Source organism: Grus americana, chromosome 4 (genome assembly GCF_028858705.1).
Source record: "Grus americana isolate bGruAme1 chromosome 4, bGruAme1.mat, whole genome shotgun sequence".
In the NCBI taxonomy this organism is placed as follows: domain Eukaryota; kingdom Metazoa; phylum Chordata; class Aves; order Gruiformes; family Gruidae; genus Grus; species Grus americana.
In genome coordinates this window covers 46,530,137-46,557,972 of record NC_072855.1, presented here as the reverse complement: position 1 = coordinate 46,557,972, position 27,836 = coordinate 46,530,137, and the positions used below count along the sequence as shown (strand labels likewise).

Below are 27,836 nucleotides of genomic sequence, written 5' to 3'. Positions count from 1 at the left end.
TCTTTCTTTTCTCCCCTAAGTACATGCAGTAATAACTGTGAAAAGGGTCTACAAATCCTGACCTATATGAAAAAGCACAAAATTTACTTGCTCGCATGTATGCAGTACAAAAACGCTAATCCATTTGTGAAAGTCTGTCACTTGTAAAGACATCTTCTCTGCGCAACATTAACCTGCACCACTGCTATGCAAAATGTTAGTCCTGTTCAAGTAGCAATGTAGAAGAAAGCGGAGATGATCTGTAGCTGGGCCTGTGCGCAACCATCTAAGCAGAGAAATCAAGTTCCAGGATCCTCTTCTTGTGCCTCCAGCAAAGGAATGAAAAAAATAAGAAGGAGCAAAGGCAGGTAATCAATTTAGACTGCCAAAGCCAGGAAATAAAGCAAGGATGTTTACTTGCATGTGACAGAGATGGAAGCCAGGAAGGCCAGCACAGTTCCCATCCATCGCAGCACTTCTTACTTCTTCAGCTGAAGTTACTGTCACAGCAGCAAGGACGGTTGCATGAGAGACACAGCAGCTCCAGGGCTGCTAAGTTCCAGCAGCACTGAAGTAAACACGTATCTCGTTCAGCTCTCCTCGCTTCAAGGGACATAAATTCTGCCAGTCAAGTGACATACAGGTAGGCGTACCAACCCTCTTCATTTTAATCAGCTACTGCCCATGAGATCCAGAATGCAGGATGACAGCCCCCTCTTTCCTTACTCGACCTCCAGCTCCCTGCCTTTCACAGGCTCCCTAAATTTTCTGTTCTTATATTGTGCTACAAGTGCTTATCAAAAGCTTGTCCAGCGTCTCTGCATTCAAATACAGGGCTCTCCTTTTATCTCACAACAACTGGGTGATACTCTCAAGGAAATTAGCAGCATGGAAATAGCACAGGATGTCACCAATCACCAGCTTTCTTCTGGCAAATTGCAGCTTTTTTGCCTGAAGCCTGTGCACCCTGACACCCTTTGAAATACACAGTATAGGCGCGAGAGCCACTCTTGTGAAGATAAAGATGACATATATCTAAAGTAAGTTCATAAACTCTCAGAGGATGCCATCAATAGCAATAATCACTAGAAGCCATTTTCAAAAATCTTTAGTGATTTGGTTAGTTCTTGTCATAAATATCTATAATCATGTATGTGAACACATATATATGTGTGTTTACATATGTATAAAAATATATTTTTACTTGTTCCCTGTGATCACATGTATCAGTAATAATCCACACTAATTCACTCTGAAGGCAAAAAGAAGAAAACTAATGCTCATAGTATTGTATTGTATGGAAGACCTTATTGTCAATACACTTCATCATGTTACTTGTAGCGTTTTCTTTTCCCAGGAAATATATATACACAGAGAACTATCTTTCTTGGATGCAGTTGCATGGAATTATTGATTTTTTTCAGTGCATCTGGTAAGTCTCACCAAAGCAGTGCACACTACTTCATCAGGATTTCATAAGCACTACAAAATTACCAAATTTCTCTCTCCTGTCTCTCCTCTACTGAAAGAATTTGTTATTCTACAAAATGCTCCAGTGATTCTTGTATTCTTTTGGGCAGGAACCGTGAGCTCTTCCCACTCTGTACAAGTATATGTATATGCCATAAGAAAAAGTAAGTTTACCTTTTGTATCCTAGTAACAACTGCAAAATATTTTGATTTCTGAACTTCAGAGAAACTTGCATTGTAACATTCTTAAACCAAACATATGCAATACATTTAAAACTAACTAGATGTTTATTTACCTCATGCATGTGCACATAGAAGGACTATAACTGCAACTTAAAAAAGTTAAAACCCAGTAGATAATTTTCTTTCTTGTATTATTTGAATGCTTCAGAAAAATATTTAGTCTAATTCAGACCATGGGCAATACTGATACCTATATACACATTTTAAAGAGTACAAAGCGTGTGTTTATACAAAGTACCTGCTGAAAATGACTGAAAATAGACTGTGTACAGGCAAAATGAAGTCCCAGAATAATTTACTGAAGTACAGTTTCTCTCACCCAATCTCATAAAATCTTTGTTTGGAGAAAGCGTTGCAACATGTCTTGTGCTTGCAGTATAGTGCTAAAACAAGCAAAAACCCCGACGTCTAAGAAATCATCATCTCCAAGTTTGATAGCTTTTTTTTTTTTGCCCTTTTTTTTTTTGTATTCACAGAACTGTCCTAAATGAACTAACAGCTGCAATGAATCATTTCAATGTGTGGAACACATGAGGGAATGCGTGTCTTTTATAAGCATTTGCTAAAAGTTTGGTTGAATCACTTACAGCGGACGTCGGCAGGAGTCTGCTGCCTTGAGGAACCTCTGTTCAGGACAGTTGGTGAATACTCACATCATATGGGATTGCTGCTGATTCCTGGATGTTAAGTTTTGAAAACAAAAAGTATTTTCCTAAATTGTAACTCTGTCCTCCCTATCTTAGCACCTTCCTAGCAACTCTTCCTAACTATACAAACTACTCATCATAGTATTTAAGGACATTTAAAGTTTATCCTCTGCTTATCTGTCATCTCTTGTTGTTAAAGGCCATCTGCAGTCTGACACCCATTTCCAGGGCAGAACTCTATATTGATTACTTGCTGTATTTTCCAATAAATATGATGTTTTCTCCTCATATGGCTCTCACTGAGGAGCTAGAGTAGAACTCTATAGAGACCCTTCTAAATCTACTTCATTATTTCATTGCTTTGTGCCTTTCTGACTACATCCACTATCACCTTTTTATATTTCCACTAGAAGCTCTTGAGGTAACTTTGTTTTTGTTTTGTGCTTGAATTGTGCTTGTGATTAAGGCAGTAAGGTACTTCAGGACTGCTTTTTAACAGTAAGAACAACACTTTGCACTAAAATATTCTTTCACGAACATCCAAAGATACTTGAATGCATGTATGAGCAGATAGCCGAGTAAGAAGTGTTTTTCAAACATTAGTATAAATAAACCCTTTACCTTCATTTTGTGAATATAAACTTAAATACAAACCACGTAGGGTCAATAATAGAGATGTATGAATATTATATACCTGATCCAACACTTAATTCTATTGGATGAATCTGATTATTTCTTCTTTATATATAGTACAGTAGCATTGCAATTAATATATTTTTGTCCATTAAGTGATATTTTCTAGAACATCCTATTTTGATGAATGTTGTATTACACCTGCAATTCCTTTCTAGAAGGGAAACTTTGTAAAGAATTATATAGCAAATACTGAGAGCATGAAAGAGAATCTCTCTTCTCAATATTTATAATGAGATCCTAATAAATTTTTTCACAGTTCAGATCAAAAGTCATATTTAGTGTAGAGACACCCCTGGCTCCAAGATTTAGCTGAACTTCAGCAGAAAGGGACAAACAAAAGGATCCCACCACAGATTAACGTCTTTCACTGAAACTTTGCTACTGTGCAAGTCCTGTATACACATCTGTTGTAGGCTGAAACGTGGAATAACTTTTACTTCGATTAGGAGAAGGATTTGCAACAGAACAACCTGAATTATGCTTAAAATGTGAAATTCTCATCTAAAAGGAGGAATCTTCTCCTTGTAATTTAAGAAGCAGTAATGTAAGAGCCTCTGCATAAATGAGTAAATGCAAAAAGAGATTCCCACAATCAGACTGTCATGAGCATGTAGATATAGTCCAATGAATGTTTGCTCAGATCTGATTGCAAATGGGGTTACCATGACCATTAATCACTGCATTTATAGACACCCCAAAAATTCATACAGGAAACACACTTGCATCTGTTACATTTATGATTTACAGAAGGATTTTTTTGTTTTGTTTTGTTCTGCATACAAAGCTCTAGTTCCTGCTTGACAGACAGTAGTTTATAAGGAACAAACAGTCAACAGAAGTGCAGCTGTTCTGAATAGAAAAAAGTTTTTGTACATTCTTCTATGACAGGGGATGTGGTCAGCCATAATTAAAGGACATCATGTTTGCAGACCTTTTTTTAAATTCCTCATTTTACTCAAAATACATGAATACTTATAAAAAGCTTAACCAAATGGAACAACAGCAAGTGTTTGGAGTCAGGGAATGAACTGCTCTTTAAGCTTCCTCTAGGTATTAGAAATGGGTAGCTGTTGTTAAGAAAATGTTTACTTATCCCAGTAAGTTCACAGGAGGTTCATCAAACATTAAACACTAGGAATGACTGTTTATTAGAACTGGAAAGTGTATTTGGCAAGGACAATGAAAATTACTTCTATAGTGCATGCAATTTTAATTTGATCCTTCAGTGTACATGTTAAATTGCATTCCACAACAGGTTTCTGTTCATTTCATATCACAATAAAAGGAACACACCCAACATTCCTGTACAGCAGACATTGCAAATCAGAGCTTGTCCTGCCTTGAAGGTAGAAAGTCCTTGAACAAACATTACTTTACAGGGAAGGAACCTCAGCTCTGTCCTCATGTATCCATTCTTAGTGTCATCAAACATGTCAGAGATTTACCATATTTTCAGATTTGTCAAGAAAAATAGTTTGTATTGTTTACTTGTCATATTTAAATTTACATTATATGTAGCCTACACATCACAAACCAAAAAGCATGGTAGAAACTATGGCTACATTGCCCACATAAAGATTCTCAAACCTTTTCAACAAGCCAGATTTATAATTTGGGAGCTAGCTTTTATACTCCTATACTGCTAACCAAAACGTTGTCCTGACATACTTTTAACATTCAGCTGTATCACTTCTACCTACATATTTTCCACTAACTATATCTCTTAATACCCATCTCATATTACTTGATTATACTTTCATATATATTAGGCACACAAGTATAGTATATGAGATTATGCAACAACTAGAAGGCAAAATTAATTGGGGAAGTATACTTATTAAGAGAAGTTTAAGGAAAGCATTTAAAAAACTCCTTGCATTTAGGAGTAAAACATTAAAAGCATAAATGCAAAATCGTTAAGTACAGAAGTCCTGAAGTAGAATAAGGAGTGTTGCAGGGGACCAAAAGCTGAATAGGAGACAATGTGATCCTGCTATGAAAAAGGCAAATCTCATTCAGACACGTATTCAAAACACCACCATAAAGCCAGACTATGGAGCTGCCAGAGGTCTCAGCTGAAATACAGAGTTCAGATTTATCTCCAGCACTTGTAAGATATAGGCAGAGAGAAAGAGAATATTCAGAGGAAAGAGCAGGAACAAAAAGAAAACATGAACTATGATGAAAGATTGAGTGATACAAGTTTCTCTAATCTCAACAAGACTAGGCTGACAGGAGATGTGATAACAAACATGTGAGAGAGCATCAGATGATCAGCTGTTCCCTAGTCTGTCAATGACAGGAAAGATTTATGTTACATATTAGAAAATAATTTCATAGTATGTAAAGCAGTGCAACAGATGATTGGGAAAATCTCTGAAATCTTTGTCCCTGGACTTCAGGAACAGTACAAATATCTAGCAAGAATGAACTTGGTCTATCTACTCCCTGCTTAGAGCAGGACAACAGCTCAGAAAAGATCCCACCAAGTTCCCTTCCAACCTTGCGTTTCTGTGATTGCATTATACAATGTCTATCTGGTAACCTCGCTGTTTCTAGAAAACATGTAAAATTCTGCTGAGAAAAATGGCTAATTCTAGAAACAAATGAATTATAAATAATTTTAAAATCTGTGCTATTGACTACCTATGCCCCAAATTCTTCTGTATACATGACCAAACTCTAATACACCTTTTTCCTCAGTGATTATTTCTCCATTTGTACATTTTAACCCTTTAGATTTATTTTATTAATGCTGTCATAAAATTCAGCAACTGCATGCCTGTATACCTAAATATAGAGTATCTGGTAGAAAAATATGTTTTCATTTTTTTATTACATGTCAACCCACAAGCCCTTAATTTGCATGAGAATATGAAAATTAATGAAACTACTCCGATTTTGGACTTTAATTTAGCTACTTTCTCTTGAAGAAAAGTAGCGAGTCACAGGTTTTTAATAAAAGTTAGTTCCTTGGGAGCAGCAGAAGTTCCTTTGGCAGTATCATTTACAATTTCTTTGAAGCCTCAAAATAGTATGTAACATAACCCATTTAAGAAGATAGTTTTAGCATCAGCTATAAAATAAAAGTAGACGCATTTCTGCCATGCTCTACTTTTTCAATCTCTATGGCCGCTATTTAAAATAGATCCTTCAAAGATGGTTTGAAAGGAGACAACTCATTCTATTTCTAGTAGGCTCCCATGAAATTTTGTGCTGCTTACAGAATGAACAAATCAATTAAAATAAAGTAGGTGGAATTTTAAGGCACCTCTACAAGTAACCAAGCCTGATCCTTGGTGTTATGAAAAAAATAAAAATCTTTGAAACAGTCTAATTACTTTTATTATACTGAATAAATATAGTTTCCTTTGTACATGCAATTACTTCTCAGCCCTTTCCTTGACACGTGTAAAAAGAAAAAGAATAGAAGAACAAAAGATGAAATCTGCCAAGTAATAAGCCTATAGTATTAACAAATCCAGAATGTTGTAGAGCAAATCTCACCCTCCTGAAGACTGCTAGTAAATCAATTGGCTTCTGTTAAGCCTGAAAGAGCTTCAGTTATAACAGTCAGTGGCCGAATTATGTCTAACTAATCTGGTCAACTAGATCAAGTCTTTTGATATATATATTTAATTACATTAATTTGAGCTTGCTAACATAATATGAGTAAGGGTGGCACACTCTGTAACAGAAAAGATGGAAAAATCATGGTGACATATGTTCTCAACCAGGCCATTAATCTTCTTTACAATGTTTTAAAGAAGTCTATTCAGGCATCGATTATGGCCCCAGTCCTGCAAGCAGAACTGCTGGCACTGTCACGCTGACTCGAAGGGATCTCCCTCGGTGCACGCACCTGCCTCTCCTTTCCCATTACTTCTCTGTTCTTGCACATTCACCATGCTGGAAAGCTACAAAGCCAAAACACTTCTCTGCACAGGAAAGGAAGTGCCACACACTAACGCTGCACTGATCTTAACCATTTACAAACCACTGTTCTACCTTACTATTACATTTAAAGAAGGTGAGGTTTCCTTGGTTTGGTTTGTTGTTTGGTTTTTTTTTTTTTAATTTCAAAAGCATAATTTTAAAAGAGTTGTAAAGCCTTCTACAGAGGCCTTCCTCATTCTATTGCTCACATGTACCCTTTTTATAAAAGGCTTTCTAACACTCGCTTGAAAATGAATATTTACACACTGAAACATACTTTTCTGCTTGTGTTTATACTTAAAATATTTTCTCCCTCAGTCTCTTAGTTTGCCATTCACTGATTCACGAATAGTGGGTGTTTCTGATGATTTCATGTACAATATATGGAACTAATTACACAACACAGACATCAAAAACCGTGGTTTTCTAAGCTTTAATTGTGGTTTCACAGGCTGCTGTTCATTGCAATCTAGGAAGTGGTTAGATGTGGGCTTTATTATCAGTTTAAATAAAGAGCCAAAGTGTGAGGCATTGGTTCCACCTGAATTTTCCAGCCCATAAAAAATATGATTTTCTGTGAACTGCAGACATTGTTCTCATTCTGTTGAGCCCAATATTACACAAAGTTATTTGCCGCATTAGCCTGCTAGACTGAAAGATACTGGCTAACCACAGGTTTATCCTTTGATCAAGACAGAAAGTGTGCCTCAAAACCATGTAATTGAAAACGCTCATTTGAATGCTTGACAAAGCACTGTTTCACAAATAAGTCAAAGATGATAAATTAAGATGATATTAAAAAAGCATTATTTACAAGGATTGATCACTGAGTATATATCTTAGTATGTTTTTTCCTAGGCAGGAGGGACAGACATTACAATCTGCTGCAGAAGAGGGGGGAAAAAAGAAGGGGGGGGAAAGCAGCAACTTTGCAAAGAAACACTGGTTGAGAACATTCACTGAAGAGATCTGCGTGGCTATTTGTGGCGGGATTTCTTCCACCTGCTCTGCATGGCAAAGCCCCATGAGATGATCTGTTTGTTTAAATAAGAATAGAAACCCATTTGGAAGGTTCTCAGTACCAAAAATGAAACGTAATTGAGATGTACTGCATAAATTACACTTACTAAGCAATGTCAAACAAGTTGGGTAAATTGACTGTGATGACTGCCATGCTTTGCTGAAGAAAGAGCCAATCTAATATTTGTAGAAAATCTTTTCTGTTTTTGCAAATGATTATACATTTAAGATACCTAATTACCAAGAAGATAGTATTATTGTGTTCTTAGCTGTCTTCCACTATTTACTGTTTAATTTGAAGCTGCTTTGCATCTTTCAGATTATGTGTGCAGTCCCGCTGGACAAACATGAGGATTTGAATGTATGTGATGTGGGAGCACAAGCCACTAGCGGAATGGGAGGGGAGATAAATTGTCATTTCAAGTACATCACCATAAAGTCAATATAATTTGACTGAATTTATATGAGTAAAAATTCCCGTTGTAAGTTTATATTCCAGTTAAAGTCAGAAGAGGATATTTTGCTATCTAACGATTAAGGTTATATTCTCTCCTCAAACAATATAGTAGTACAGACATGGGTTACCTTAGCAACTATTCCGTGTTGTAAAAGAGAATTCTGAGAAACGAGGATGTTTTAGTAAGCAACTAAAATACTGACACCTCTCCTTTTTTTCTCCCACTATTCCACTACTCCCACAGAAAATTAAATCAATTTTTTTGAGATAAACACTGGTTATGATCTCAGAATGATAACATCAATGCTGTTTTTAACCCAATTATCATCAAAGTTAAAGTCTTCCAGGCAATATTTACTTCATTGCTGAAACTGGTCCATGGTGTATAATTCACTCAATTAGGAAATTAGAGGAACAGGTAGCAAGTGTGAAATAAGATCTCACTGGGTAGAACATTATTCTCAGTGTATTAAATGCATATAGAGAAACAATTATTTGCCAATTAATTTATCAACATATTTTTAAAAAACAATAATCTATTTAAACTTGTATAATGTGGCCATTGTTTTGATGATGTGGTCATTGTTTTTCAGACTCCAATACCTAATATTTCCTGTTGAGGGCAATGGGAACTGCTTGTTTAAAAATCTGGCTGATACCAGTCACACTGCCTCTATGACAAAGAAGAGCTAGAATCAAAACATCCAAAGATTTCAAAAGCCTATAAATTGGAAAGTATAATATTATCTATTACTGCAATTTCAATAGTGTGCTTATCATTATAGGAATAGAAATAACGGACATTAAAATTGCATGCAATAATAAATCCAAGTTGATGCATTGTTTGAATAACATTAAAATACAATTATTCTCCTGACAAAACCCACAGGAATACCATTTGTAAACAGAATGATCTAACCATGACAATTTGGCACTATAACTATCAACTATCAGCAGTTACCCCCCATCAGGTAACCTGACTTATTTCCCTCTTTGTCTTCTAAACCTTTTTTTTCTTAAAACTGTGTTGTTAAAATGACTTTCCTCTGGTTTCAGATTTTTATGATGACATCACCTTACTATTTTGTCATTTTTCCAAGTATTAACCACAAAATTTAGGCTAGCTCCTATCTATAAATTACCCACTGGCATTTTTGTATAGCGCTAGCTTTGTAAATTATAGCTTTGTATAGCTTAATGATGCTCCTTAGGCTCACGTAATTGTTTTTAAAGTTATCATTAACTTTTTTTAAACAGCCTGCAGAGAAAAGTTGGTTCTGTTCACAGTTGGGCAGCTTTTAATTTATTCATTTTCCAAATTCCCCTATCATTTGTAAGCAGTTTCAGGTAATGAAATATCAAACCCTATCATGGAAATGTTATCTTTTTTTTTTTTTTCCTTCTTCTTCTTTAACAGCATGGCAACTCTCTTTTCCAACTTAAAGAAACATCTTCCCAATATAGTTTTCAAAAATACTAGATGCACTAGGAAGAGATGAAATACATAGTTCAGAGAAAAGGAAGCAATAAATGACAAAAAAAATAAAGTGTGCCTGCTTAAAACAATGGACAGCAACCACAGTCTCAGAAAATAATCGCATAAGACCCTGAAACTGTACCTATTATCTAAATGAAAACCTGCAACAAACTCTCACTACTTATTAGCACTGATACAAACAGTAGGTGTTACTTTCTCCTCTTCTGTTTAGTCTTAATTCTAAGAAAATGCACAAATAAATCCTTAACTACATAGAGGTATGTGCTAGTAGCTTGCAAAAGTAACAGCTGATTTTACTTTGCTCTTCTCTCATGACATCACCTCAAAGGTGTTCTTAAGCTTTAAATAAAGTAGGAATGTAGTGCTGCTCTGCAGTACATAACCAGAACAGTTTGGTTTACTACGGCAGAGCAGAAGGCTGCTGTGGGCTTGACAGTTACCCGAAGATCTGCACTTGTGCTTTACCTCCGTACAGTGGACTTTGCACAAGGTTCAGGTTCATCTGTGTCTCACATCTGCAAAATATCAGGCGTTCAAATCCGATCATCTCAATCACATCAAAGATGTGCAGGTTTGTTCCTTAAGTTCCGATATTTTTAGATATGTTTTGCTAGCGAAGTAGTAAATTACTTCCAAATTTTATATCGGCTTTCCTTCCATGTAAATATTTAGCTGTAAAAGTAATTCAATTTTTTATTCTTAATGACGATTGGGAACATAATTGAAAAACCCTCTGCCAACTTTTCATTTGTTTTCGCATTGTGGATTTGACCATCTATCTTTGTTTTCAGGTGAAAAGCTGGGCTGTACTCTGAAGTGTTTTATACCAGCAAACAGTTTCCAAACGCTCTTATGAACCTTAATTCTACATTTATGTTGCATCAAAAGAGGTACTGCTATTTTAGGCACATAACCACAAGCATTTTTTCTACATGAAAGGTGCCTACGACTTAAGCAGAAAGGGAATTCAAAAAGAAAATAGAGTATTTAAAGTTATGTATATTGACAACGTAAACAAGAAGAGATCAATGACAGAATTTGCTTTGACTTAAAGACAAGAATTCCAGGCCAAAAAGGCATTACATAGATGACTCAAGAACAGGAAGTACTGTATTATTAACTTTTGATTACCCAGAACACCTCACATTGAAAAGCCTGAAGACAAATATGCACACACAAGTCAGAAGAGTTCAGAAGATCAGAGTGATTTTCAGAAGATAAGCAAGGGCAAGCCTAGTAACAGCTTACATATTAAAAGCCTACATATATGTGGCTAACTGTCCTGCCAGTTAGCAAGTTAAAAATGATTTGGCGTTTGGCCCTTTCCCCCAAGAAATACAGATGATGACTGAGTGACTTTGATAATTTGTCTCAACTCAGTTATCTTACTCTCCTTGGCTACCTCGTCATTTTGGTCATGCCAGCCAGCAGGGAAGTTCAGGGTCAGTTGCACAGAGTTAGCAAAATTTGTCTACAAAACAATTTTAGATTTCAGATGTTTTGAAGTTTCAAAAACAGTGACCTTTTTACATTCATATGCAGGCACAATAAGAAAAAATATTGAAAATTAAACATTTGAAAATTCAAATTTAAGAAATTGTATTTACTATGCCAACTATTCACAAAACCACGATACCGATTTCTAACAAAATTACCTTAGCACAGCATCTGCCATGTTAAAGACGGTCACGCTGTTTAAAAGGTATTTGTCACACTGTTAGAAGGACATCTAGAACAAGAGATGTCTACGGAGAAACTCTTAGGTCAACTAAGTGCTACCAAAAGACATCAGACCTACTGGACAATAAAGCGTCAGATTAACTTAATTGTCTACACCACGACACTGAAATTCCCCTAACCACCTAACAGACTTACTCAGATAAGACCTAAGAACTGTTGTGTGTGGTGTCAGAGTAGAGTTGTTATGGAGTTCCCCCAAGGAATCCTTTTGCAGCTGAAAGGGAAGGGCTATTAGGAACCACCAGCTTCACGATGTCTGTAGGATTACATGCCAAATTTCTTCCAAAGGCTGTGCCATCTGCTTTCACACCTCCACTTTTCAAGGGCCTTTGAACCTGGTCTTTCATGCACTAAATCACTCCCTTCAATTTGAAGTCCAGCATTTTATTTCTCCTCATAAATGATTCTTATTATTTTTCTTCCTATGATTTATTGCCTAGCTCAAATTGCCTAGCTCAAAAGCAGAGTGAAATGAATACTCAAACAGCCTGAGCGTTCTGCCTGTAGAAACGTCTTTTGCCAAACAAATTGTTCTCTATTTTCACATGCAAGGTTTTGTTTCTTTCATTTTGTTTTTTAAACAATTACAGTTCTTCAACAACATACACCAGCTATCAGGAGCGAACATGGAAGCAACCCTCCTGAATCCCTTCTACACCACCCTAGCCAGAGATAATTGAAAGAACAGATGCAACAGCTTTGTGATTATCTAGACTTTCCCATGAAAACAAAACCGAAACCTTTTCAACAAAAATCCTGGCTTCTTCAGCCAAACCTTTCATCATCATCATTAAAAAGTTTTGAGTACTTATAAAAAGCTAACAAATGACAGCTCGTAATCCCCATCTGTAACACCAGAGGCCAGGTACTGCAAAGATAAGACAGGTGCAAATTTTGGTATTCCCATAGTGCTTATTATCTATCCTTTTTTAGAAACAAAAGGATTTCTCTTAACACCACTACCAATACCCCACATTAATCTTTCCACAAGCAAACTCTTACCCTGAAGCTACTATACAGTGTTATTACTCTGTCAAGAATTTTTCTCCTGAATTTAAAGAGATGCTTCCACCAGTCTGTGGAGTTAGACTGTGCAGTCAATCATCTACAGAAGCTGCTCCACAGCTGATTTCATCTCAAATGTCTAGAGCTGCACCCATCATTCCATTTTTTTCCACACAATTCTGCTGTTCCTAAGAGCCTTTCAGATTTGGACCATATGTTAAAAAAAAATAAATAAATAAATAGAGAAGTTGCACTGATTAACTCTCTTCTGTCTCAAATTCTTTCCTTTCATTCCTGTTTTCATCTTTTCCTACCAGAATTATGGTAGGAAAAATCAGCACGGTATGTACCACTCTAATTAGTTACTGCCTGTTTTGTTGGGATGAGGCAATGGATAGGACTGCGGCATGACTAAGATATTAATGATGGATAGGGACACAAAATGAATGCAGCTAAAATAGCATAACTGAAAATTGCTGCCTGAAACCTAGTATCAAATGTACATTTGCTTACCTTTTTTCCACTAGCAAGCATGTCAGACACAACGTCTCAGTATTTGAAAGCACAAAAAATCTAGGACTGTGCCAGTTACACAGGGGATTACTTTGAGAATGGGACAGAGTCACTTTGCTTTGGAATTTGTAGAGAAGCCATCAGCGTGCTTTCTCAAAAAGCTGTGAATAACATGTTGATCCTGGAAATTGGAAAAGGGATAGTCAACTAGACAATTATGTAATACTTAAAACATAAAAAATAAAGATAAAAGGTAGCCAAAATACCCAAAACAAAACACCAAACCACCCAGAAAAGCTAATGGGACCTGAGAGAACAGGAAGGTGGTCTTGGGTCTTTTTGTTTGTTTTTTTGGGGGTTGGGGGGGAGGTTTGGGGCTTTTTTAACCAAACATGTCAAGTGAGAAGTAGCTTATATAACATTTGGTAAAGGATTAAATTTTAAAAATGACACACAAATAACTGAGACACTGCGCTCTTTAGAATAGATAAGATCAGTAAGATTGAATAAATAAATTTGAACCATGACTACAGAATAATTTTAAAAGACTAAAGGAACATTTGGACAACATTGTGGAATATTCATGTTGAGGTAGCATCCAACAGCTCCAATTACATGGGATCAGTGAATTAACATTTTAAGAGTGACACATTTTTATGTACATAAACATCCCTCTGAAGTAAAGGAGTCATTTGAAGTTTCTTTTCTGTGAGGTGTCTATACAATCTGATTTCAAGCAAAGGATGTTGCGAAGGCATGAAGTTTACCTGGGTTCAAGGGGTTTGCAAGGAATGCCTGTGACAGATTACTAAGTAGGCAAAGTACACAAGCTCAGGGAATCCCTCTCTCTTGCAGAAAACAGCTGGTAAGTGGGGGAGTACAGGAGGGGTGAAGAATCACATCTGCTTGACCTCTTCCTAGCGCTCCCTGCCATCCATTTATGACTACCACTGGTTGCAGGCTCTGGGGCTAGTCAACCTTTGGTTTGATTCAAGGCAGCCTGACGTTTGGGAAACTGGGAAGGCAATGGGAAAGGCCTAGAAACTTGACATTACTGCTAACTCTGTTGAATAATAAATTTTCAAATTCACATGCCAATATGCATAACACATGTTAAATGCTTTAAAGTATTACTACTCACTGATAAAGACTAACCAGCTTGATTTGATCCTCATTCATTTGTAAAGAACCATTTTAGAAGTGAGATTTTGAGAAGGAAGAGAGAATCTCTACGAAAATCTGTTAAAGGAAAGCTGGTACAAGCAGAGAGTAACATTTTAGGCTAATATTTATAGTTGCTACAGAGTGGCAGGATTATTCTTTGGTTAATTTCTTCTCTGTAATTGCTCTGATTAAATCTAATTGAGTCCTTCTTGAGTGAAATTAAAAAGAAACCAAACCCATAACTAAAAGACTCAAATACTACTTGAAAAAATTTTATCAGTTAGTATAATGGTAGCCATTTCATTAAGTAAAAAAACGCTCACAATCTGAAATGTCCTTCAAACTCTGATGTCAAAATGCAATAAAAGACATTTACTTATTTTTAAATCTTGAGTTTCGATATTTAACTGTGTTTTACTATGAGGTTGTACTTTCATAATGAAGACTCCCAGAATATACTCAGGACTACAATATTAAAATGCAATGGTTGAAAGTTATTTTCATTGGCAATGTGTTCCCTGCTTATTACCAGGTGTAAACGTCAATGTCTATTAAGTCAAGTTGAATGACAAAAGTAACACCAGAGATAACTGCTGTGGTGATCCACAAGGTTGGATTTTCACCCCAGTGCACCTTCCCCACGTACCGTGTATTCTCTTTCTTGTATCATTAATGCAGATTGGATTTTCCACATTACTATCTTTCCTGGATTTATACACTTTTTTTTTTTTCTATTTTCTCATCAGTTGGCAAAATATTTCAGAATGTTCTCAAACAGAAATAACGTTACTTAAGATCCCCCACACACCAGCCAGACCGCTCCCAGAGTCAACGCATTCCAGGAGACTTTTGAAACTGTTCAAGACAAGACAAAACCACTCTTCTTTCTATCTTTAACTTCTTTTGTAGACTTTTTGAAAACAACAGAGCACACAACATTAAAACTTATATATGCAAGATTTGTTGCAGAACCAGTACAATAAAGTAAATGATAGACTATGTAAAAGTAATACTCATTTTCAAATTAAATAAATATGCCTACGTAAACTTCCTATGAAAATGCTGAGACACTAATAAAGTTTCCAAATAACAAAAAATAGTACCTGACAATATAAATATTTATTACTAAATGGAAACCTAATGAAAGCCTTTAGTAACTGACAGAAATTAGAGACATTGTTTCATGTATTTGAAATACTTTTCTGACACGTTTTCTAAACTTTTTCACTTTTTAGGGCATTTAAAGAGGTTACACTTTGTTTGCATGGAATCAACCTACTATCTGCTTTTGTGTGGGAGGAGAGGGTTAATATGTGATCAAAGACGTAATTTGGGGAAAGGAACAAAAAGGGCTGCCTGCTTTTTCTTGACAGTTGCAATACCCCATCTCTTGTTTATGGCAATAATTTCTGCTTGAAACAGGTTACCAGAGTGATCTAACTTGTACATAATGCTATTGACAACTAAAAAGAGAGCAGTTTTCACAAGGTCTTCTCCACCTCACTTGTTTTGATTTCCCCTCAATCCTGTCATTCAAAAATACAATTTTAAGACTTATGTGAATGCTCCATAACTAGAATCAGTTATGTTTCTTGTTGAGCACTCATGAAATTTTCAGGAGGAAAGTCTACTGAAATTGTTGAATAGAGAAAAAAAAAATTACATTTGAGGTCTGGTAACATAATTGTATTTAATTTTGAAATTACTGTTACTTATTTAGAAATAAGAAAATCAACTGTTTTTTTATTTCTTTTGCCACAGTGAAACTGGGTAGGATATACAATAAACTTCCAAAATCAACGAATTGAAATCATAGTCAAATATACAATGAATTTGTACAAAAAAACCCAGTCTGTTCAAGAAAACAAAACTATTTTGTCCCACAAATAGTCAATGAAATGATTTCTGGTTCTTTTCAGCCTGAGCCACTGTAAAACTAACATCACAGAAAAATGCAAAAGAAATGGTATATATTACACAATAAACTCCATTCTAATTTTGGCCAAAAGGAAAGGAACCTGGTCCTTCGGAGTACAAAACTTGCTATCATATAAGCATATTGATTCCTTTTAAGAACTAAATGACGACCAATTTGGTTCAAAATGTGTCTCTCTCTTTTAGAGTCTCAGAAAATCCACACTGACATCTCTGGTTGTGCAGGTCAAGGACACACTTCCATGGACTTCTGTGCAGGCCCACAATTTTGCTAGATTAATTTCTAATCCTATCTCCCAGAGTCTGCTTCACATATATAGATTTTTAATTTTTTTTATGATGTTCATGTGATAGAATGAGATAGGATCCCAGGAAAACAAGATGTTATGATTTCACTAGGAAATATCCCTGAGAGGTTCTTTCTGCTTCAAAGGGGTCTTTTCCCATCTCATTGTAGTCCCATGGATCATAGCCATCCTTGGTTTTATACTTTTTGGAGTTTTTTGATTAACCTGAAACATGTTACTCCTATCTATGTATTTTGGGGTGATCTTTAATGCCTCATTTATGAAATTTAAAATGCATTTCTCTTTAGACCTCAAACACAAATTTAATGCAAAATGAAATCTACAAGGAAAGAATTAGTCCAAAAAGACCAATCTCTGATTTACAATGAATTTTTGTGACACAAAAAAAAATTTGAATGATTGAATTTGCACACTGGAGCATCTTTAGAAGTTTGTTGGTTTATCCAGGTTTAGATTTCACTAAACCTAATCAGTGGAAGCTCTGAACATGTAGGTTTAAGACTTTCCTGTCATATGAAGGATTTTCACAGTCTTTTTTCACTTCATGCAGTGTTGCAAAGTGCTAAATAACACTTGTACATTCTCCTGCTGCTTCATACCACCTTGGCTTAAACAACCCTGAAATTGTGTTATTTCCAAAATCTTTTGATTACTTCTTAAGAGAGTGTAGAAAAACCTTTGTTTAGGAGATCAATAATATCCTTTATGATGTTTCTGGATGGATTTTTCTGTTATTGCAGCCAAAGTTAAGCCTCCCTTGAGCTTTGGTACTGATGCGAGATACACACCTGCTGCCTGTGAAATCTGTGGACTTTTGAAAGGAATGCTAGGTAAGAGCTCTCTTCTATTAGTACGTACTCTTTCTATTAGTATTTAAATTTTATTTGCCTTTTTCATTAAACAAGCTCAATTAAAAAGATTCCACAAATAAAACTAAAAGAGCAAAGCTTAGCCAATTTGGATGAAATAAAGGAACAATTCTTATATAGCCCTAAACAGATTATCTGCACGGTATTAAATTTAATCTTCATTACTGTTAATAGCAAGAGCACTACTAACAATATCTCTGCATCAAAAGAAAAAAAATATCTCTTGGATTGAAATCCAGGTAGCCATACAGGTACTGCACCAAAAATCACAACACACCTGCCAAGTATCTTTTAAACCAGGTCAATCTTTAAGCAGCTGCTTGGATTTTCCTCTTCGTCTTCACTTGCATAGAAGAGGGTTAAGGCTGTTCTTTGCAAAGATCTTTGGCATGATCTTTGATGACAAATGACATGCTACCATATGCCAAAAAAGAAGGGGAATACAGTCACCCCCAGCTTCAACTTTAACTGGAGCTGCTTTGTTCCGAGTGCCCTGAATAATTAATAACTACTTTGGCAATCAGTCATGCATTCCTTAATGGCACCTCAGGCATCAAGTATCCCATTCACCCGCTCCCCAAGTAACAATGGACTTTATTACATCAAGTTTTCTCTGCCAAACTTGTAACTGACATAATTTAAACTAAACAAGTCACCAGGAAGACTGAAGCCCAAACATATATTACAAGAGTTTATAAGGTTTCCCTCAGTTGCATGTGGCTACTATATGGAGTAGAGCTGTAAGTGGGGGCAAGTGAGAAGGGGAAAAGAAATGAAATATGGATTGGTTTTGCAATAATGTTCTAGAAGAGTTTAGGTGGTATAGTGCCAAAACCATGACTTTTAATAAATGCAAAGCTGACCAGTCAAAATGCAGAACCACCGCTAAGCAGCCCTTAGTGAATAAAGCAGCTCACCAGCAAGCACAGACGAAGTGTCAGGGCAGAGCATGAAGAGTGACTAAGAATTAGAGCTGTGTTGAAAGTAGCGTAATCATTTTGAAATAACACAAACTACATTTTCTTAGTAAGAGCAAGCTTTTTCAACACTTCCTTCCACTTTACGGTATTCCAGACAAAATTAACTTGCAACTATAGAACAGAGGAAAGAAAAGGGGAGTTAGACCACAATTATAGAAAGTTCTAGATGTACCCAGCACACACAATTTAAAATGGAAGAAACTCCAGTGATTAAACTGTAATTAGCTAGAATTTAATGAAAAGCTTTATGTTTTTCTCGGGGAGCATTCTGCTTGTATACAGTATGTGCACCGCTTTTATGAGGAGCCTTGCAATTCCACTGTAAACCTTTTGAAAAAAAATGATGTTGCATCTATTAGCATTGGAACTGCTGCGAGCCCTTATGAGTGACTAAATCTTAGATGTAATCAAATCAATAACCATTCTCCCCCACTTATTCATCATGTGAAAAGTTGGTTTGAAATATAATATACAAAGTAAAAAAAAATACATACGATAAATTACAGCAGATTTAAACAAAGCCATTTCTCTTGCTCTTTAAAAGACCTGAAAATGTGTCCAGTGACCCTCTCTGTGTGTGGCCTCCAAATACAGAAACAAGCTTGCACTGTTTTATTTCAGTTTTGCTTCATTTCTCCCCAAACAATCTCTCATTGCTAGTCTACCAGGCATCTCCCCCTCCCCCCCTCGTCAAAAAATGAGGGGAAAAAATATTTAACTGTTTAAGACCAATTCATTGAAGTGAATCACTAAGTGAATCAATTATGGTTTTCCAAGAATTATTTAAAATTTACACTCGTTCCCATAGCTGACATCTTTTTTTGCAGGGAGGTGGGGGGTGGAGGGCTGTAAATTTTGGTGTCTCTTGAAATGTTGGATGAGAAAGCATTATAGTTTCAAAGAAAAACACCTTTTTTTGGCATCAGTTTTCTATTGCTTTAGGTACAAGGAGCAGGTCTAATTCTGAAATTCAGGAATATAGATTTCATTTACAATCTGCAGCCTGAAATGTGAAATTGTATTTTGCATGGCTTATTATGACAGAATTTTTTTATTGAAAAGATCACAGCCCTTTTAAAGAGAGATTTAGAAATTAATTCTCACAAACCAATAAGCAGTTGTTATACTGCACATTTTGCGTCTAGTTCTGAATTCCTGTCACGTGAAGGGGGCTGCTCTTGCCTATTACGTATGTAAGAGATAATATGCCTGGTTTCAAAAACAGTTTGTATGTCTACTTATGCTATATGAGCTCTGTTAATGGAGAAAAACAGGGAACTAAAAATGCATCCCACGCTGTCAACTCTGTTTTTGTCTGTTGAATAAGTGATGTAAATATTTTGAAGATTAAAGAATTGTTTTGCAAGTGTTGATAATTTAAATGTTATAACTAGTTTTCCCCATCAAATGTCAAGGAATAATCTCAGTCCATTCGTACAGCATGGCATAAAGATAATTATACATATACTCTGGTAGATTTTAGGTGCCTTTGTTTAATCCAGTCCACAGAAATTGGATCATACCTAAGTCAGATAGATATGTAGCAGGTAGGATATAATACTAGAGCTGTAACAATGAAATTTGGCATCAGCCCACAAATACATCTATTTAGGGATTTTCTTTTACCATATTCTAAAAGTAAACATACTAATTACATTCTACCCTCAGATGTATGAAAGTTTAAACTTGGCCATATTTCAAGTTGGTTTGGAGACTGACTGACATTTCGTTTGATTTCAAAATTCGTCATTATCAGGTCACATTATTCTACTAACAAAAGGGTCTAACTCAGAAGAGTCAAATATGCAGATTAAACCTTTAATCACTTTAGGACTAGTTCTAAGTTAGGCCTAAATATTTAAAAATACTTATAGGAAAACAACAGAAATTAACATACATACATACATATATATATATGTACACACACACACAACTACACTTCACTGACATCGTCAGCATGCTAAATGTATTACGTAGAAGATTATGTATTGTTGAAAAGATACATGGAATTGTGTTTTGCTTCTTCTCAGTAACTGAAGTTTTGCTAATGGGGAGAAGCAGCAAACATGGCAAAAGCAATAAGCAAGCCAAATGCATTTTCAGCAAAGCACATGTCAGTGAGGTTACAACATGGATTCTTTTGATCAATTTTTTATTGAGCTTGCAGATATTTTCCACCAACCAAATACCACAGACCACAAGACTACTTAGGAGATTCACAAAGTGAATTATGAGGAATTTAACAAAAATACTCCTTACTCTCTTTAAATATGGAATACCTATTCTAGAACAAGTCAACTCCTGTTCTGCTCCACTTTAATGTTTCGGAACATTATCTCATCTTTAAAAATCTATAAACATCCTTTGCTATCACAGATCTTTCATTTGGTGAACAAAGGCAACAGAAATCTGTTGACAGTGAAAATAGTCACATTTTAGACAATGACTGCTGTTTAATACCTGTGATTTACAAGCATTAAGCAAGAGAAGTCTAAAGTACAGCTTCCAGGGAAAATGCAGTGGAAGATGAGTATTATGCATTGTCTGCTTTGTCACTATAATAAAACAGTTCAGAAGCATAAGAACTTTTCTGGTTTTGAACTAGGTATAATCATTTAGCTGTGTATGTCTAATAGCAGCTGACTAATAAAAACATTAATTTCTTCAATCTTCTTTGTAACTTCCCAATGGTCTTTAAATGTCACACAGTTGATTCTTACGCTGATTTTTCTTCTTCTCAAAGCTAGACTTTTTTTTTTTTTTTTTTCACAGTGATGTATTAGGAATGCAAACATTTTATTGAAGTTTCCACACAAACAACCGAGCCCACAACTTCCAAAGCCATCCAAGAAGAACCACAAGAACACTCGATTAGTTAAAAAACAGAAACAAAATGTACAATTCTGGAAGACAGATTGCTCACTATTATTATTATTAAGAAATAAACAGCAATTAATCCTAAGCTATTAAAAGATTCTTTTGAGCTACCACTTCAAAGATTTTGTTTTCCTGAAATGTTCCAATCTGAAGCATGTTACTTACTGGCATAAGAAGTGTATAATGGATGCAGAATCCAGGTTCAGAAGGAAAATATTCATCAGACACAAATCTTATTCTGATCTGGTTTCCTTTGGAGATTTGTCTGCTTGGCACACTACTGGAACCACACCAGCGCCCTAAAACAGTGCCATCACTAGGCTCTTCAACTTCTACAAAGTCATACCTGAATAGAAAAGAAAATAAAATGTTTATTTTCTGATAAAATTTCTATAAACTTCCTGCTTTAATCAATAGACTGACTCTGCAGTTTGCAATATCTTTTTTTTTTTTTTTTTAATACCAGAAGTATGCTACCAAAGCCAGCTATTTTAAACTTAGCTTCCAAGTTGCTACTGGCTTAAAGACATAATAAAATCATGCAGTGAGGTTAAAAAAATAAAAGCAGAGTTAGCATTTTTAAAAGACCCATGAGCATGCTTTTGTTTGTTCCTTTTACGGAAAGCATTTACAACATGTGGGATAGGGCAGAATAAAGTCAGAGAACAAAGACTGAAATTGCCTAAGCGTGGCACAGTAACTCGTACCGCAATATCACCAGCAGTATACTGCATCTCACCAGTGAAAGTTCAGGGGCTTTTTGGGACGGAAAACTTGCCCTCTTGCAATATCAGTGGCAAATAAGCTCCTTGAAGGTTAAGGTGGCTTACAGAAACTTGGAAGGACGTTTTGGGTTTATGCATATCCCAATGAGTCATTTGCTGAGCAAAGACCTAGACGCACTGTGTGTCAGAATGAACCTGGTATTTTGGTAATATTGGCAAGAGAGATATGGGTTGGGAGCTTTGAGAGAACAAAACGTAGTAAAGTTTGATTTAGTTTCATTCGTTTTTAACATGTGGTCTGGGTATCCCTGGGGGTCTGTGAACAACTTCAAACAGGTCCATGAAAGGTAACTAAGAAACGCCAGTCAATTGTCATCAGTAAGACTCAATCCACCACACAAAGGTCCTCACTTCCACTGGGAAATGTTTAGGGGGTTCCCAAGTCATAAAACCATTGAAAGCCACTGCTCTAAAAGGTACGTCTGGTTGCAGTGCTTTAACCTGTTTCATGTCAGCTCCCCAGCTGCCCGCTGACAGAATAAACACTAAGCATTTCAGCTGGGTTTCCCCTGCTGCAGCCCGAAACCCTCGGAGCCCCATCGGCAGCAGGGCCCGCTGGTTCAGGAAGGTGAGAGAGCATCGCTTCCAGCACGGCAAGCATTTGGAAGTTCATAGCTGCAGCTTTCTGAGTCATCGTCTTACCTTTAAACCACAGCTTGTAGGCTAAGCACAAGCGTAACACATCGCTGAGAAAGTGTCAAGATTTCTCATATTTTTATGTTCTTTACCTGTGTAGTCATATACTAAATACATCTCGTGTAAATCTAAATTGGTAAATAGCATTGAAACCTTTTCAAGGGTACAAACAGTCCTACCTCTGATGATAGCAAATGCTCATGTTTTAGAAAACATGCGCACACACTCTACCAAATATGCCAAGCAATATTTAACGTGAAAATTATTACCTCATAAACATTTTCTACTAAAGCTTTTTCTGGATTTTTTTTCAGTAAAGCTAATCTTTATAATGATTCCCAGTTCCCTAGTTAGACAGCAGGCAATAAATTCTTGTGTTGCATGTTTGTGCAAGACTGACTTGCACATTTATTATCTCCGTTTAAAGGACCAGTATTTTTTCCACTTAATTAAAAATGAATGCAATGAATATGCTCATTAACTGTGTTCAAAATCCATTACTGCCATGTACCAGAGTTTTAAATCTTTGTTGAACTTATGATACTAATTACTTTATCATCATCATCATCTTTTCCCCTGAAACACTAATTCCTTTAACTAATCCACCAGTGTTTTTACTTTATGATCAGGTATACAACTTATTACAAAGGCAATGTGTAGATTAATTGTACTAAGACTTCAAGCCTCAAGACTTTTATCAAATTGATTTTGAGTACCGATTTTTTTTTTTTTAAGATTACCGTATGAAGTTTCTAAAGATAACCTTTTTATTTTTTAAGTTAAGAATATGAAATAATTATCTACTACTCTGATTTGTGAAGAGTGAATAAGTTAATCATTGTGCTTATTGCCTTAAGCTTAAGATGTATGGGGGGGTCAGGCATAGTATAGGTGTTAGTGCTTCTACATAACTTAGAGATTACTTTGTATTGCACCCTTTGGTCTTCTGGTACCCCTGAAGTAACAGAGAAACTCAAATTTCACAGTTTAAATCCTAGACCCTTAAAATAAATGCTAATTAATTCTATTAGTTGAGAGGTAAAATAGAGTAGAAAAATATTATGAAAAACCCAAATAAAATTCAACTTTCTGATGCACATGACAGATCCAGATAATTCTGTTCGTCAGGGTGTTTCTTCTATATTCAATTCTTTTCTCCTTGATCTTTGTATGTGGTCTTTCTAAGCAAGCTGTCTTTTCTAATAAAAAAAAATTCTGATTATTCTCTGTGTGTTCAGTATTACCTTGATCGAGAGGTTTCTTAATCACACTTCCCCCACTCTAATACCATTCTGATCATCAGAAATCCACTTGTTTCCATGTGATCAATCTGGAAACACTCTAATCATTATATAGCACTCACTAGCACTGCACTGAAGTGTGCACAATTACTAATATCACTATTTAAGGTATTTACTAAAACCTATTTTATAGGCCAATAGAACGCAACTTTCTTATGGCAACATGGTGCAGTACATACGTCACAGTTTATAACGATTACTCCCTTTCTGCAATGTCTCCCTCAGGACTTATAAAGGATTTCTGTTCTTTTACGTTCAGCAAACAAGTCTGGTGCTGTAGACAAAAATTTCTGTTTTCAAAAGCAAATATATGACATGAGTATTGGTTTCTCACTGCTGAACACAGACGTAGGTGTAGTTCCCTTCACACTATAGGTATTTCACCATCAGCAAGGGAAACCTTTAGAAATTCTGTCTACATCAAAAGAAACAAGTCCCTCACATGTTTCCTGGACATAAGGACATTTTTAGCCAGTAAATTTCTTCCTGTCAATTATCTAGGCTGAATGTGCTGCAACAGCCTGCTGAAAGAATCTTCTGTGCAACTAAAATTCCTCGCTTTGCACATCTGGACTGAAGTCTGAACTTGCTGTGAAAAGTAAAAACCAAAGTGGTTCAGATGCTTTAGCATTTACAAGATTGTGTTACATAATTCTGCAGCTTCACATCACAGGGCTAAAAACCAGTGGGGACAATAGCATAGCCATCCAAATTTATTTCTCCATCAAGAAAAGTTTGTATTTGAAACACAAGAAAACTAGGATAAATAACCAAGGACTGAGAATCTATTTTCCACCTGCAATGGAATGAAAAAAGTTAAAATGCACATTGAACCAAAGAAAGAATCCTCCTTTTTTGTGCAGTGCACAAAGGAGCAAACACAACCCTCTTTGACAATGACTAAAGAAATGCTCTGGTGCTGCATCTATGTTCAATGCCTTATTCAAGTATTACTAAGAAACGTTCATGCCAAAGAGGTAGTCCAGTCTTCTTTCCTGGGATGAAAGATGCTTTTGCCTTTAGACACGATGCCCAAAATGCCTTCCGTTATACCTGTTGGAGAACATGTATTCCTCTTCCCTATGGCCTAGGCACCTGGGACTGTGACTGATTTCACAACCTGAACAAAGACAATTTATTGGAAAAGAGCAAGGCAGCGATGCAAGCGACTTTAAACATCAATGCCTTTCCAACCAGGAAGTGTATTTTCCAAGGAAATAGGTTTTCTTCTCCTTTCTATATTTTTCTGTGGTTTACACTGTCATTTGCTAAACATATTCTGACAGGCTGTTTACCTTGGCTTGCAGTTTTGTGACCTTTTGCGGCTTCCCTCTGCCTTCGGAATTCCACAAATATATCAATGAACGTGAGAAGCAGAAACCCACGAGGTAAAACACTTTGTCATATTGGTGATGTTGGATCTTTCCATCTCTATATAGATGTATGCTAGACAAAAATCTAGCACACCCTTTAAAACAGCTTGTGAAAGGTGAAATATATTTTCCTTCCCCCTTTGATAAGAATCTATTTATTTTTTTTATTTTTTTTTTTAAATTAAGAAATAGGAAGTTGATCACAATCCCTGTCTCTTTTTTTTTTTTTTTTTGACAGCATCCTGTGGGACACTGTAATATTTCTGTTCCAACTTGTTTTAAAGCACATGGAATTCCAAGGTTTTCCTGGTGCCGGCACAGCACACCAAAATACCTACCTCAGCTGCAGACCAAAAGCATTCAAGGTCCCCTGGCAGTTCACCAGACAAACTATTATTGAATAAAACTTAGATGGTTTATATTTGGACAGCTTCAATTTTAGAAACATTGGAAATTACTAAAAACTGTCTTCATGAAAATAAAATTTTCATTTTTTTCTAAACCAAATTTTAACACCATCATTCTAAAAGAAAATTTCCTCTCTTCCATCTCCTTTTGAAAAAATTTTCATTTTTGGTACCAAAATACTTAAATTTCCTATGGAACAAAATTTTGGGTTTCCATAATTTGCCTTAACTGTGTATTTGCATAGACAAAACTGTAAGAGTATTGGCAACACCTTACATAATCTTCACCTCTTAGATCACTTTTAAATCACAGCTGTGAGTAATAATATTGCTCTTTGTGAAATAAAGACTATATTTACATACAGAGGGAAGTAAGGCCAAACGTTTAGCTTGAAGACTACTTTTTCAAAGCTTGCCTGCCTCACTTGCAATAAATTCTGGAGGCCTCCTCCGGTCAGGCCAACTCTCCAGTAATGCTCTGATGGGCAGATTAATGTTTATCTGGGTGGAAAAGGGAAGACTGGAGCATGACAGAGGCACTCAAATCCACGGTATCTAATGGCAGACCCAATCTGTTTAGCCAGCCCTGTTATTCAGGTCAACACGCCGTACAGTCTCCAGCAAAAATGCATGACAGGACAAGGGGAATGCAAAGCTTATGAAAAAGGGCAGGGGGGAAATGGGAGGAACCGAAGAAGAGGAGAGGGTGGCATGCTGGATTAGAGAAATAAAAGTGGATTTCAGGCAAACTACGAAACCTACAGATGTAGCAACAGTTGTAAAAGGAAGAGTGCACTTCACCATTCATTCAATAGGTGGAGAAAATTCTTTCTTTATTACCAATACTGCCCCTCTCATTGAGACTAAAGTAAGTTTTCCTCAAAGACCAAGGCACAGAGATACAAGACACAGCACATGAGATGAAAATCAAAGTGACACAAAAATTACACAATTGGTAATAATGAAACTCCAGGTGCTCGTGCACTATTTTTCAGTGTATGTAAGAGGAAATCTTGCTTTCGTTATTTTTTTTCCCCCTCCAATACGGCCAGGCCTGGTAGTACAACCACCTGCCACACAAGTTTGTGAGCTTCAGAACAGCTGTATAATTAATTTATTTGTTTTTCAAATGCAATATTTTATTTCATGATGGTTTGTATTTGTTGCCAAACAGCAAAATCTACATGAACGTCAGACTGAAAAAATATCGGCCCATTCAGTCCAGTCAATACCAAGTTCCTGAAATCACAAACCACTAGCAGTGCACATCAGGAAAAGTTAACTATTAGTAACTCCACTTGCCAGCCAGGTGGCAGAGAAAAAACTCAAATGATGCAGAAACCAAGTTTCCTGGAGGAAGGGAAAGGAGAAGGCACCTTGGCTGAAATGGTGACCCTGTGGCAGCATCAGCAAATACTCCCTGCAGGGTAAAAGCTCAGTAAAAATAATTCTGCTCAACATTATCAGAAACATTTGACTGGGGCTACTTTGAATGACAGTAAAGACAGAATGCTGGAAGAAAACTGGTTTTAGAAGACTATCTGATATAAAATTTTAAATAGTTAAAATGTTCCCTCTGGATTTTGTCTTTCCAAAAGGAAGTTCTGAAAAAAGTTACCCAGAATCATTTGACTTCAGTTCCTGAGGCTCACAGCATGCATGGGCAATTCACTCCTAGCATTCATCCTTTTTTAGGAGGACTTGGCAGTGCCTTCCACTATGAGAGGAAACTCCTTTGGATATCATTACAGATTATCCAACAGTTGGGGGGGAGGGGGGGGGAAGTTATGTTCTACAAAGTCTGTCATTCTTGATGTTTTAACATTAAAAAAAAAAAGAGAGAGAAAAGATGATGGAACAGCAATGATTTGACATGAAATAAATTTCCATAGTAGTACCTGTATCTGCTGATTCTACATGTAACTGTGTTTTAACAGTCACTGGAAAGAAACAGCATACCCAGATATAGTCCAAATAAATAACTGATGAGGTCAGGG

At 36.1% G+C, this 27,836-nt stretch overlaps 1 protein-coding gene across 1 annotated transcript in view; it reads right to left on the bottom strand.

The window, feature by feature from the left end:
- The window catches only part of PDGFC (platelet derived growth factor C), a 129,827-nt gene that overhangs the window by 14,523 nt on the left and 87,468 nt on the right, over positions 1-27,836 (bottom strand). The window contains exon 3 of the mRNA XM_054824164.1: positions 21,503-21,683. Within this exon, the coding sequence (XP_054680139.1) occupies positions 21,503-21,683 (181 nt within the window). The remainder of the gene's footprint in view (positions 1-21,502; positions 21,684-27,836) is intronic.